The following is a 15093-nucleotide window of genomic DNA, read 5'->3' on the forward strand; positions in this document are numbered from 1 at the left end:
AGGAAGAGACAGAGTCCAGGACTAGGTTAGTATGGGTCCTGCTTTACCATATTTAGAGTATTCTATTTATCTGGACATTCACATTTTTATGAAGGATATTGGTGATCCAGAGAAGGCAACTAGAATATGAACATTAGTTAACAAGAATGAGAATATTTAGCTCAAAGGAGACTTAAAGATAATCATTGTTATTATCTTCAAGTCAAGGACAGCCATATGGAAAAGAGATTAGACATTTTTTCTTTGTCCTGAAAAAGAAAAAACAAACTAGGAGCAGTGGATAGGAGTCTTTTAGAGACACACAAATTTAGGTTTTATGTAAAGTTCTTAGCAGAATTATGGACTCCAAAAGAGTCATTAAACAAATTCAGAATGTAGAGGTGATGTTATTTTATAAAGTTAAACCATCCAGACTTCAGAGATCAGTGGGCCAGTTCAGCACTGGTGTATGGTAAGCCAAAATGGTTATATGATTTTAGGCAACATTAATTAGAGGGATCATGTCCAGAACAAGGGAGAGATAGTAACCCTTCTGTACTCTACCTTTTATTTTACCACATAAGGTAGGTTGTATTCTATTTTCAATAGTCATGTTTTAGGGAGGAACATTGTCAAGTTAGCGAGTGTGTTTACAGGAGAGTGACTAGGCTGGAGAGGGTTCTTAAAATCATGTCCTGTGAGAAAATTGTTGAAAGAAGAGGAGATATTTAACCTGGGGATGGAATGGCCTAGACGGAAATGATAGCAGTTTAGAGGACGGATTTAAATTCATATCTAGCTTAGTGACCAGCAAAACTGCCTAATGGGCCCAGTGATTAAAATGGAATTAGAAAAATTTTTTTTAAGAAAATAAATAAAAATGCTGAATAACATGTGCAATGCTATGATTTTCTAAGGCAATAAATATATATAATGTATATATTATACACACACACACACACACACACACACACACACACATGCATACTCTGGCTTCTATTTGCAAATGATACTTTTGTTACAGAGTATTTGCAACACTGTTGTGAGGCACAGGGATTAGATATGTTCTATCTGTTCCAGGAGGGTAGAAGTCTTAAAGCAGGTAGACAAGATGGGAAAGCATTTGTTATTGTTCAATCATTTCAACAGTGTCTGATTCTTTGTGATCCCTTTTGGGTTTTCTTGGCAAAGATACTGAAGTAGTTTGCCATTCCTTCTCCAGTTCATTTTGCAGATGAGGAAACTGTGGCAAAAGAGGTTTAAGTGACTTGCATTAACCCCATTGCCTTAAATAAATAAATTTTTTAAAAAAAGATTTAAGAAAAAGTCCTTTAGAGTTGTCCTGAATTAATGTATTTCTAAGTCATTCACATCTGATCATTGCATAATATTGCTGATAATTTGTACATAGTATATTTCACTTTGTATCAGCTCATGCAAGTCTTTTTTTCTTTTTGGATTTTTTTTTGGCAAGGCAATGAAGTTAAGTAACTCACCCAAGGTCACACAGCTAGGTAATTATTAAGTATCTGAGGCCAGATTTGAATTCAGGACCTCTTGACTCCAGGGCTGGTGCTCTATCCCTGCACCACCTAGCTGCCCCTTCATGCAAGTCTTTCCAGATGTTTTTGAGACCGTCCTGCTAGATGAATCTTTCTGACTTCAGGCCTGATGCTCTATTCACTTTGCCTTCTAACTGCATATTTTGTCTTAATTTCAGGATGCAATTGTTAAGAATCTACTCTGTGCATGGGTATCTTCTGTGAATATAGTGGCAGAAACAAAGCAGTATCCATACTCGGGCAACTTATTTACTCCTAGAAGAATACAACTTGTACAAAATATATATATATATATTTTGAGGAAACTCGAAGCAGGAATCACTATTAACTCCTGTGGATGGGCTATATCAGGGAATAGCAAAATTTAGCCTATAGATCAAATCCAGCCAGATCATTGTTTTCCTTTGGACCTGAACTAAGAATAGTTTTTATATTTTAAAATAAAAACAGATCATACATACAAAAAATAGACAATGGGGCAGAAGACCAAATTTGTCCCACAGGTGATCCTTGGATTACCTGAGGTGTTAATTAAATATTATTTTAAGGAAGAAGCATCACTTAGTTCCAGGGGTGGTGAAGAAAACAAGTGTGGCTTTTGATCCATCAGCACAATAAAGGTTCTGAGTTTTTCGTTATTTTTTTTTTGACAGTTCAAAGAGCCTTGGTTTCACTGGAGTAGGAATGCTCTCCACTGACACAGAAGGCAACCTTTTTGCCTTAGTATGTTACCTTTGTCAGTTCCTATAATGAACAAACTTATTATTTTGAACCCATCTGACCTGAGTCTCCATAACTGACTGACCCTTATAATAGACTTCATAGCCATGACTGACCCTGAACTCCCGACCTGTCTGTCCAACCTGGGAGGACCTGCCAAGGCCTTCACCCCTGCTGACAAAGTCTTGGAGAAACTAGGGTCATCTCTGTGTTCTGTTGCTTTTTTGAAGAAAAATTTATTCTCTCTTGTGAGCTACTGGGATCTTTAGGATGCATAATAGAATGGAGGAAGAGATATTGAGTTGGAATCCAGGAAACCTGGAAGCTAGTTACAGCTCTGCTGTAAAACTAACTGGACACCCATTAGTAAATCCCTTGATTTCTCTCTGCCTATAAAATGGGTATAAATATTCCTTCCAATCCACCTCTCAGATATTAATGATTAGATAAAGAGGATAGATACAAAAGTATTTTGGTGAAAAATATGAGGTGCTCTCCCAACTGTCAGATTGCCATATTCCCTTGCTGTCTATGGACCTGATCTACACCAAAATTATCTGTCCTCTTAAGGATCTACCATCAGTGGTTACTTAAAATGGTGAGATGTTGTCTAAGTTTCCTTTGTTCTCAGCCCTCTGATCCTTAGTTGACCTTCGTTCTGGCTATTGCTTCTCCATCTGCCTCAGAGGCCACACTCAGCAAAAATTGCTGCTCCCCTGATAAAACATCTAAGCCAAGCAAAGGCATCACAAAAGTTCCTGCGTGTGGCAGTTTGATTGGATTGCCAAGGCTAGAGAAAGTGCTTCTCTTGGGAAAGCAGTTAAAGATCTTTACATATATTGGTTTGTTAACTGATCACTTCCAGTGACTCAGGAATAAATGTTATACAAACTTCTAAAATCACAGACTCCAACCCACCTATCAGAATATACCTACCAACAGAACTGCAAGTGAGTTAGCTTGTTGTGGTGGAAAAGGATCCTGGATTTGGAAACAAAGTATCATAAAATATTGGGTCCAAAAAGGCCCTTTGACTTATCCAAGGCAACTTTAAAATGAAAGAGTTGAACTAGAGGAAGTCTAAGATTCCTTCCAGCTGGTCCTTTAGTAAGTTGTTCTCTAAGCTGATGTCCTCAAGGGATGGCCAATGGAATAAGAGCTAGGAAAGCCTAAATCAGAGTTCAAGTTGTGAAATGAACTATCTTCTTGATCTTGGACAGGTTGCATTCCTTCAGGAAAAAAGTATAGTAATAGCTTGCTTTCCTGTAAGACTTTATAATGAAATTGCTTCCCATTTAGCAACCCTGAGAGCTTGCAATGTGTTATTGTTCCCATTTTATAGATGGTCTTTATGCTTCTTTATAATTCTAACACAGTATCATTCTCATGCTTGTCACTGTATCACCTACCTGATATTGTGGTCTTCTTCAAAAATGAAGGGCATACATTATTATAACTCCGTATTAGTACATGAATTCGTCCTGGGTCTACTTCTCCACTTGGAAAGTAGAGTGCAAGTAATCCCTCTCCCCCTTGCTTTGGGACTTCATCGTCTATACTTCCTAACTCATCACTAAATTTCTGAACTATGAGGAACTCAAAAGCAGTTCATCCTACCTTCCCTAGACCCACAGAGATGAAAGATCCTGCCCAAAAAATTGTAACCTGAATTTGCTCTTCTTACTGTGTGGTCCCATTAACCTTTTTCTTTCCATTGTCTTTAATAAAGTAACAGGAAGAAGAAGAAGAGAGAATATGCCTTTTACAAACAGATCAACCAGAGCATTTTAATTTTTTGGAGGCAATCAGGGTTAAGTGATTTGTCCTGAGTTACATGGCTAGTAAGTGTCTGAAACAGATTTGAATTTAGGTCCTTAGAACTCCAGGGCTGGTGCACTACCTAGCTATCCCATGGAGACCATTTTAGCACATTACCAAACCAGTATTTCAGAAATTAGAACTGGAAGAGAACTTCTGAGACTCTGAGAAAATCCTGCCCTAGACCAGGAAAGTAACTTTACCCAGGGTCTCACAGAAAGTAAGTAATAGGATTTTCAAATCCTGATTCTAAAGTCATTGTTCCTTCCGTTTATACTGTGCTGCTTCTGGGTTGTTTTCTGAAACATAGTAAGAAACATTTAGAAGCGAAGCTAAAGACATGAATTTGTCAAAAAACTAAAATCTATAGAATTACTTAATTCAACAAACAAATATTAACCATTTTATTTATTCAGGGTTCTGTACTAAGGAAAAAGTCAACTTATTCTTGCCCTTGGGGACTTTTTTGTCACTGGGGTTATATGTAATGGGTAATGAAATAAAAGAGTAAGGGGCAGCTAGGTGGCACAGAGGATAGAGCACTGACCCTGGAGTCAGAAGGACCTGAGTTCAAATCCAGTCTCAGACACTTAATAATTGCCTAGCTGTGTTACCTTGGGCAAGTCACTTAACCCCATTGCCTTGCCAAAAAAAAAAATGAAAGAAAGCATGCACAGAATAATTTCAAAAGGAATAATAAAAATTATTTAGTCCTTTCTTACTATGTGCTAAAGTATTGGGGATATCAGAGAAAAGCAATGTGGTCCTGGTCCCCAAAGAACTTATATTCTAATGCGTGAGAACACAGATAGAAGAGAATGGTGGCCAGGAGTAGGTAGAGTCACAGGAATGGTGAGTGAAGCCCTGAGCTGTCCCTTGACATGCCTTTTCCAGAGAAAATGGTAGTAGTTGTTCATGCTTCATTCTTAAAGAGAATCTAAGATATCTAAGAGGTTAAAGTGTCATAGCATGGTTGAGAGGAAGGGGCTAAATGGGCTTAAAATGGAATAGTTGAATTTTTACACTAATGGATCAATTGAAACAGTTTAGCCCAAGGTCTGATATTCCAAATTAGAGTAGATTAAGGTTCCCAGGGCATGACTTGGAGGTCTGGAGAGTAATGACAAGGAAGATGACAAGAAGATGGCTGAAACAGACACTTGGAAGCTTGATCTGATGTTCTGGGGGTGGGCTTTATGAGTTTGTGTTCATTGATTTTCCAGTAAGGAAGAAATCTGTAATAATTGGGAGTGGAGAGAATGGGAAAAGATTCCAAAAGACTCTCTAACTATATTTTGGAGGAAGTATTCTAAGAATCAGAGACTGCAAAGGGAGCACATTCCAGACATGGAAAAACACAGGCTATACAGTAGCAACTCTTGTAACTCTGGCTTTTAGCATTAGAATTATCTTTAAAATGATCTTCTACATGAAGCTGTCATTGTACATTCTCCTCTCTTTTATTTTCCCTTTTGTTTTTAAGTTTCTGTTATCAATCTTCCCAGTTCATCTTTTGAGGCCCCTGCTAAGAGAGGCTAAGAGGAGGGAATAGATATTCTCTTTATGTACACTGACGAAGTATCAGAAAGAAATACTTTCATTGATGTTGCTTTGGAACCAAACCTAGTTTCCTCTTGTAAGTGATCTGTTGTGACTGGGGATGGGGAACATTTTTCAGGTGGAAAACATCCTGCTGCATGACCGAGGTCATTACGTCCTTTGTGACTTTGGGAGTGCCACCAACAGATTCCAGAACCCACAAGCTGAAGGAGTCAACTTGGTAGAAGATGAGATTAAGAAGTAAGCCTCCTTCTTCCTTGGGGCATGACTGTACTCTCAGATCTGTGACTTCTCTGAGCATAGGGAGGGGACCTGGATTGGGAAGACAGTAGTTTTATATGGGAGTATTTCAAAGGATAACTTTTATATGATTTGGTTGAATTGTTAAATCCTATAACTATGAGATTTAAAGGGTCACCTACCAGAAAATGCAGTCACTTTCTAAAGACTTAATAGGTTAATTCTAAATTAATTAAATAACAATAATTAGTAATAAATTAATAGGCTAATTCTAAAGAATTAATAGAACATTGAATTTGAAGTAGGAGATCTAGGTTTCAATCCAGAGAGAGGAAAACAGAGGAATAGATCAAATAGAGAAAGAGACAATTCTAAGAATTATGAGGTATTCTAAGTTCTTACTTGGAGGCCTCCTGGAGGAAAGAGGAAAATACAGAGGCAACTAACTTATCAGTTCCCCATTAGTTTAGTGGAAAGATCCAGACTGATAAACCTTAAATTATATTTTAGTTTTTTAAAAATACTTTGCCTTTCACTTAAAACCTAATAAAAAATAGAATAAAACCACTTATTAGAGTATTTAAATTAAATAATAATGAAAGCAAACAGATTTTGGATGGTTTTGGTTTTTTATTTTTGTTTTTAATCGTCTACTGTATGCTTAGCTCTATAATGAAATATTGTGGAAGATAAAGAAATCTGAAAGAAGTACTCCCTGCCTTAGAAATCTCATACACACACACACACACACACACACACACACACACACACACACACACATATAAAATCTATCATATACACATATATACATACCATGTGCATGTATTATATATATATATGTATACACATATATTGCAGATAGAATAGTGTGACTGTGTATAATCTAATATTAAAATATTATTATATGGGAAAGAGTACTGATTTGGAATCAGAAAAACTAGAGTTTTAATCCTGGCTTTAGTGCTATTTGACTTTGGGCAAAGCACTTTTTTATCTCCTGAACTTAATTTTCCTTATCCATGAAATGGGGATAATAATACTTGCCCTGTCTGCCTCACAGGGTTTATTGGGAGGAAACATTTTGCATGTAGTATAAAACACCATAGAAATAGGAATTATTATTATTAATTGCTGACAGCTATAAGCTTGTGACTATAAGAGCTCCTGGAAATGAGAGTTCTTTGTGGGCTGGAAGCAACAGAGAAACTTCAGGAAGAGCTAAGACTTGAGTTGGGCCTTGCAGGATAGAAGAGCTTGATGGAAAAGAAGTGGGTGGTGATAGTACTTGTACTAATAAATTCATTCTTCTTTCACCTGGGTAGGCTAGTTTGAAAAGGCACATTTTTACATTTTGCCCTAAAATCTCCAGCTTAGCTATTGTGATAATAATAACTCACGTTATAACATTTGAAGATTTACAAAGCGTGTTCCTAATAAAACCCTGTGTGATAGGTAACAATAATATTATCATATCTCTATGCTTCATAGGTAGAAAAACTGAGACCTAGAGGAAGGATTTGCCCAAGGTCACATAACTAGCAAATAGCAAATAGTAAAATTCAGTGCAGGTTTCTCCAGATTTCAATTTCAGCCAGTGTTTTTCCCTACCCAAACCCGCTGATAGAACTATGAAATGACCACACAGTTCTGTACTATTGCACCCTTCTATTATAGGTATTGTTGTAGTCTATATGTTGTAAAACATGCAAATATTTTTATTATTACAGGATTGATGAAACAAATGAAATAGAATATGGGGACATCTTTAATAAAATGCTTCTTCTGATTTTAGGTACACGACTCTTTCTTACCGAGCTCCAGAAATGGTCAACCTGTATAGTGGCAAAATCATCACTACGAAGGCCGACATTTGGGTAGGTAACCTCAGCTCTGACTTGCTAGGCAGCACAGTACTTAGCCTCGGAGTCAAGAGACCCAGATTTAGAGCTCAGCTCACTTCACTGTAATTTTCTCAGTAAAATAGGGATAATGTTTGCACCATTTGTCTCTGGGTGGGGGGTAAAGAGGAAGGAGCTTTATATGCCTGAATATACCAGAGAATCGTGAATTAATAATTTAATCTGTTGCTGCTCACTTGTTAGTATATTAATTTACATACCTGCATACCTGTGACTAGAGTAGAGTGACTGCAGCTTTGCCCCATGGTGCTGAAATTTAGGAGGAATCTGCAGTACCTGCCCTCCTTCTGAAGTCTAAAAACAATTGAAATGATGAACCCCTAGTTGGCAGGAAGGTACTAATAACTATATGATATGCTTCTTTCTGAATGTAGCTTCATCCCAGCTGGGCTCCTTCACACCCTTTGCCCTGATCCCACCTTCATGGCTGTGAGTACCAGAATTACTAGTTATGGTTCAGTGCATCCACAAATAGATGGAGTCAGAAGGTCTGAGTTAGTCCGGTCTTTGTTATTTAGTACATCCAGACCTTGGGCAAATCACTTACTATTTGTGAAGCCAACTTTTTTACCCCTAAGGTCAGGGAGATTAGATGATCTTTAGAGTCTCATCCAACTCTAACTGCACTAACTAACCTTTTAAATTTTATAGGGAGGTTATAGAAAGAAGCCTGTGCTCAGTAGTTACAGAATGAAAACAATCCTTTTTTCCCCTTTGTCTTTTAGGCCCTTGGTTGTTTGTTGTATAAATTATGCTACTTCACATTGCCATTTGGGGAGAGTCAGGTAGCCATTTGTGATGGAAACTTCACTATTCCTGATAATTCTCGGTATTCCCAAGACATGCATTGCCTCATACGTAAGTATTTCCATTTCCCAGATTCCTCTTGGTTTAAACCTTTTCTCTCTCCAGGATTGAATTGCCAATGGGAGAGGAGTGATTGCCCAAGAGAGAACAAAAGGGAAGGCATGAAGGGGGAGGTGGATTGATGGGTAGGAACAAAGATGGTGAGATATCTTTGAAGCAAGGCTCAAACAGGTCACTTTTAGGTAAATTTACAAACTACCTCCATGAATCACTTGAGCAGAAGTGTAGAATGTGCAGGACTTGCATGCCATTAAGATCTTTGAGGAAATCCTGAAACAGGATTCTGACTGATATATCAAGGGGTCAGATACTGGTCTTTGCAAAATTAGGAGCTACTTCAATGAAGGGGTTAACTGGGCAGTGTCTTGCTTGAATATTTGCCTCTAGCCACAGCAGAATTCAGTTTAATACCACAATTTTTTTTTTTAGGTTTTTGCAAGTCAGTGGGGTTAAGTGGCTTGCCCAAAGCCATACAGCTAGGTAATTATTAAATTTTTTTAGGCCGGATTTGAACTCATGTACTCCTGACTCCAGGGCTGGTGCTCTGCCCACTGGCACCACCTAGCCGCCCCCACAACAAATATTTTTAAAGGTCCTACTATGTGTATTAGGTGCTGAAAGCATTTTTCCTAGGTACTGAAGTTGGAGGCCCAGAACTAAGTCTTAATAACTTTTAGGTTTATCATTATGATGTGATCTAGGATCACTGTGAATATAAAAATCTATCAACTGGTAGCCAGGTCTTTGGTGATGACCCATTTCACACCTAGCTGGTCCTCACATGACAGAAATATATAGTCTCCCATATGCAAAACCTTCCTAGCTTGAAATATTTGTCTATCTTGTCCTTCATTAGTGTGGCATTTGAAGATTCATTTTTACAATGTGGGATCACAGGAGAACATTGTTTAACATTGCCTAAGGCTTCTCAACCTCTTCAGTTACTTTATTGCATCATACATACATTAGAAACAAGATGATGGGGGTGACCATAAACCCTTGTATGATAAAAAGTAAATGGAGGGGGCAGCTAGGTGGCAGTTGATAGAGCACCAGTCCTGGAGTCAGGAGTACCTGAGTTCAAATCCGGCCTCAGACACTTAATAATTATCTAACTGTGTGGCCTTGGGCAAGCCACTTAACCCCATTTGCCTTACAAAAACCTAAAAAAAAAGAAAAGAAGTAAATGGAAACAGAGGTCCTTCGCTCCTCCACTCTGTTGACAAGGCTCTTTTAGGGTTAGGATTGTTACCCAGATCTAAGTCATATAGCTCATTGCCCTTTTTTCTATCTGACTGATTCCAGCACTTTGGCAGTAGGAATGGCTTTTGCTTTTTTTTTTTAATTTATTTTTTTATTCTCATTTTGTACAAATGTTTTTTTTACATTAATAAAATATTCTTGTTTACAAGTAAACAAAATACCCCTCCTCCCCCATGAATATAGATAGACTTGCTTGGGCAAAAAAAGTAAAGGGCAGAGAAAAAAATTAAAATAAAAAAAAATAATAGTAATAATTGTAGGTATGGCCAGGTGGCGCAATGGATGAAGCACCAGCCCTGGAGCTAGGAGCACCCGAGTCCATATCCAGCCTCGTAAACCCAACAATCACCCAGCTGTGTGACATGCAAGCCACCCGATCCCCACTGCCCTGCAAGAACCAAAAAAAAAAAAAGAAAGAAAGAAAAAAAAAGACCCAAAATAAAAGAAAATAGTAATAATAGTAGGGGTGGCTGGGTGGCAGACAGAGCATTGGCCCTTGAGCCAGGAGCACCTGGTTCCAAATCCGGCCCCAGACACCCAAAGATCACCCTGCTATGTGGCCCCAGGCAAGCCATCCAGCCCCACTTGCCCTGCACCCTCCCCCAAATAATAACAACACATGTGCTTGAGTCTTTGTTCCAACACCAACAACTCTGTCATGGGTGGATCACATTCTTTATGATAAGTCCATCACAAAAGTTGCTTCCATGTTTTTCCACCATTGCCACTGCTGATCGCAACTCCCTCCTTTCTTATTTCTCCACTACCATGTACTCTATTTGACTCTGCTGTAGGGTCGTTGACTGGCTCAGCATACAGATCCTAGGTCCTGGGGCCAAGAAGCCCTGAGCCCCCATACCACCCCTTAAGCCCAGCATCCACCTGGCCCCATGGTCCTGGGCAGGCCTTCCAATCCCAGCCCCTTGCAAGAAGTAAGAAAGGAAATGTGTTATATCTAACCAGTCTCCCCCCATGGTCCATCCTCTCCTGCTTTATTCACATCCCCACCCCTTCCCCCTGCTCCCCCCTCCTTCTTACTCCAGATGTCTATGCCCCATTGAGTATATATGCTGTTTCCTCTCCTAGCCATCTCTGATGAGAGCAAAGGTTCCCTCATTCCCCCTTGCCTCCCCCCTTCCATATCATTGCAATAGCTCATTGTAATAAAAAAAATCTTATGTGAAATATCTTGGACTATTCCCCCTCTCCTTTTTCTTTCTCCCATTCCATTTCCCTTTTTTTCTATTGACTCCATTTTTACACCATATTTTATCTTCAAATTCAGCTTTCTCCTGTGCTTCAACTATAAAAGCTCTTTCTACCTGCTCTATTAACTGAGAAGGTTCATATGAGTATTATCAGTGTCATTTTTCTATGCAGGAATACATGCAGTTCATCCTCATTAAGTCCCTCATATTTCCCCCCTCTCCTCCAATCTCCATGCTTCACCTGAGTCCTGTATCTGAAGATCAAACCTTCTATTCAGCTCTGGTCATTCCAAAAGGAACCTTTGAAATTCCCCTGGTTCACTGAAAGTCCATCTTTTTCCCTGGAAGAGGACATTCAGCCTTGCTGGGTAGTTCATTCTTGGCTGCATTCTAAGGTCTTTTGCCTTCCGGTATATTGTATTCCAAGCCCTATGAGCTTCCAATGTAGATGCTGCTAAGTCCTGTGTGATCCTGACTGCAGCTCCACGATATTTGAACTGTGTCCTTCTGGCTGCTTGCAATATTCTCTCCTTGACTTGGGAATTCTGGAACTTGGCTATAATATTCCTAGGGGTTGGTTTTTTGGGATCTCTTTCTCTGGGGGATGGGTGGATTCTCTCCATTTCTATTTTGCCCTCTGCTTCTTGAATATCAGGGCAATTTTCCTGTAGTAATTCTTTGAAAATGATGTCAAGGCTCTTTTCCTGATCATGCCTTTCAGGTATTCCAATAATTTTTAAATTAACTTTCCTAAGTCTGTTTTCTGTATCAGTTGTTTTTTCAATGAGATATTTCACATTTTCTTCTAATTTTTCATTTTTTTTTTTGTTTTGAAGTATTGATTCCTGATTTCTGGTAAATTCCATCAATCTCCCTGAATTCTATTCTTTGTCTGAAGGATTTGTTCTCAGAGAGTTTTCTTATCTCTTTTTCTGTCGGCCAATTTTGCTTTTTAAAGCATTTTTCTCCTCAATAACTTTTTGAACTGTTTTGTCCATTTGACCTAAGCTGGTTTTTAGCATGCTATTTTCTTCAGCATTTTTTTGTATTTCCTTGACTAAGCTGCTGACTTCATTTTCATGTTTTTCCTGCATCTCTCTCCTTTCTTTTCCCAGTTTTTCTTCCAACTCCCTCATTTGATTTTCAGTCTTTTTTGAGCTCTGTCATAGCCTGAGCCCAATTTCTGTTTTTCTTGGAGTCTTTAGATGCAGGAGCTTGTGCTTCCTCATCTTCAGACTGAGTATTTTGGTCCTTCTTGGGCTCATTTACAAAATATTTCTCAATAGTCTTCCTTTTGTTTCTCTGCTTGCTCATTTTCCCAGCCTGGGCCTGGTTTTGGGGTGCTTCCTGAGCTTTTGGGGCACTCCCACAAGGGTCTCAGTGTGTGAAGCTTTGTCCTCCCTCCTGGTCTGTGAATGACCATAAGCACCTCCCTCTGCCACGGGGCTGAGGTGGGGGGGGGCCCTCCTGTTCTATGGGGGGGCCTAGACTTCGATCAGGATCTGAATGTGGTCAGAGCCCCAGAGTCCTGTTCCCGGGCAGAGGACCGAGCTTGCAGTTTCTCTTCATTCCCCTCCCTCATCTCAATGGGCTCATGCCCCGGGTGCTCCTGCTTACCAGCTCTGCATGCTTCTGTTTCAGGTTCTGGGCTGCAGAAAGACCAAGCTGCTCCCTGTGTGCCCCGAGGGCTGGGCTACACGTGCTCGCTCTGGCAGAGGTCCCCCACTGTTCCCCCACTTTGTGCCCGGTGTTCCTCAGGGTGCAGCTCAGGAGACTCCCCCGCAGCTGTGAGCCGCGCTCCCAGCGCCCTGGGGCTGCCTCCTGGAGGCTGAAGTTCTTTGGCTCTGGCGGGTCACCCCTCCGGTGAGCCGCCCCTCCAACCCCAGGAGCAGAGCCTTTCTGCTCTTTTCCAGGTTACCTTGAGTAGGAGAACTGCCTCACTGGGTCGCTTTGTGGGTTCTGTCTCTCGAAAGTTTAGTTAGAGTCCTTAGCTGATGAGTTTTATCAGAGAGCTTCTAAGACTTGATACCTTCTTGTCACCATCTTGGCTTGCTTTTTTTTTTTTTAGATTTTTTTTTTGCAAGGCAAATAGGGTTAAGTGGCTTGCCCAAGGCCACACAGCTAGGTAATTATTAAGTGTCTGAGGCCGGATTTGAACCCAGGGCCGGTGCTTTATCCACTACACCACCTAGCTGTCCCCTGGCTTTTGCTTTTGATTAGATGGATTTCCAATTGATGGAAGGCCACAGATTTGACCATGGCTAACTTTGTTACAGATTGGTCTATTTTTTTCTTTTTACTTTGATGGCAAATGAACAGAAATAAACAGGGAATATTATGAAATGTGTATGGGGTAGACTAATGAGAAATATAATCTCATTTGTCTCATTATAGCTTCAGAGTTTGTGATCTCAGGATTTGCTTTTATGATAGGGGACTATTTTAGTCTACAAAGCCTAATGTATCATTCTGAAAGCCTGAGCTCATGTCGCTCAAGGGGGTGATGTTAGTGTATCCTTGAACAAAAAGTCTCTGAGTCATTTTTGCATTTTTTTAAAAGAATGTTCTTCATTCATCAGGCCATTCTTAAATTATTGAACTTGGGTTTTACTACTTTGCACATCTAGATAGAAGTACCTAAGAGCTCAAAGACGTACAAAAGAGCTCAAAAGCCAACCTGTGATTCTGAACTTTAATGAACAAAATTCTTAAATTTAGTATAATCCAATGTCTTGTTTTTCTTTATATTGTATTATGAGTTTCATGAATGAGCTTTTCTCACCTGGTCATCAGCCTCATAAAGAAAGATAAACCAACATTTAGAGCAAGAAACTGGAATCTGGAAACCATGGTATCATAAAATTGCAGTATTATATGTCAGGGGTAGCTAGGTAGTGCAGTGGATAGAGCACCAGCCCTGGAGTCAGGAGGACCGAGTTTAAATCTGGCCTCAGACACTTAATAATTACCTAGCTGTGTGACCTTGGGTAAGTCGCTTAACCCCACTGCCTTGCAAAAAGCGAGAGAGAGAGAGAGAGAGAGAGAGAGAGAGAGAGAGAGAGAGAGAGAGAGAGAGAACTGCAGTGCTGTTAAGGAAAGTCAATTAGTCAGGTGATGTCAAACACAAAAGCAAGAGGCTACTGTGTTAAACATTAGGATCTCCAAGGGCTGTGCATATTGACCAAAAATATCATTCATTTGCATTTTTTATTAATACATAACATATTGAAATCAGGTAGAAACTAAATTTTAATCTAATTCAGGCCACACTTGAAAATATTGTGAACTCTGTGTGTGTGGCCTGTTTTTTTTCCTAGTCTAAACTCTCCCCATAGCAAGGAATACTACCTATAACATCATTGAAAATGGTTCTTTAAGCTTCTACTTAAAAACCTCTAGTCACAAGGAATTCATTAGCAACCCTAGGCTTCCCTTGCCATTTTTTGTGAGATTTAACTATTAGCATGTTTTTCCTTATATTAAGCTGAAATCTTCTTCCCTAAAACTTCCACCTCTTAGTCTCAGTTTTTCCCTTGGTGAGCAATAAAAATAAGTCTAAATTCCTCTTCCAGTGTGGAAGACAGTTGTCATGTCACTCTCTTAATTGCTTCTTCTCCAGGTTAAATATCTTTAGTTTCTTCTACCCATCTTCTTTTGGCATGACAGAGTTTCCAGTTCCTTCACCATCTGGTTATCCCTCCTGCCTATACATAGATTGTAAAAATCAATCTCACAAATAGTAGGTGGGGAACACCTGACTAGAGACTTCAGTTGCTGTGATAAAAATGAGGCAGAGGGATATTAGTGGAGCTTAATATAAGTCATTATTATGACACAGAGGCAAAAAAGCTAATGTTTTTATAGTTACATTAATAAGTATAATATCCAGAAGGAAAGAGATAATATGTTCATAATTTGCCCAGTTAAGCCACATATGGATTACTATGGTCAGTTCTT

The 15093-nt window shown here is 39.4% G+C and overlaps 1 protein-coding gene across 14 annotated transcripts in view; it reads left to right on the top strand.

The window, feature by feature from the left end:
• The window catches only part of AAK1 (AP2 associated kinase 1), a 322133-nt gene that overhangs the window by 183109 nt on the left and 123931 nt on the right, over nucleotides 1-15093 (top strand). For all 14 annotated transcript variants that reach the window (XM_074207796.1, XM_074207788.1, XM_074207856.1 and 11 more), the window contains 3 exons: nucleotides 5758-5879; nucleotides 7672-7753; nucleotides 8524-8656. In XM_074207796.1, the coding sequence (XP_074063897.1) occupies nucleotides 5758-5879; nucleotides 7672-7753; nucleotides 8524-8656 (337 nt within the window). The remainder of the gene's footprint in view (nucleotides 1-5757; nucleotides 5880-7671; nucleotides 7754-8523; nucleotides 8657-15093) is intronic.

Source organism: Macrotis lagotis, chromosome 1, assembly GCF_037893015.1.
Source record: "Macrotis lagotis isolate mMagLag1 chromosome 1, bilby.v1.9.chrom.fasta, whole genome shotgun sequence".
Classification (NCBI taxonomy): domain Eukaryota; kingdom Metazoa; phylum Chordata; class Mammalia; order Peramelemorphia; family Peramelidae; genus Macrotis; species Macrotis lagotis.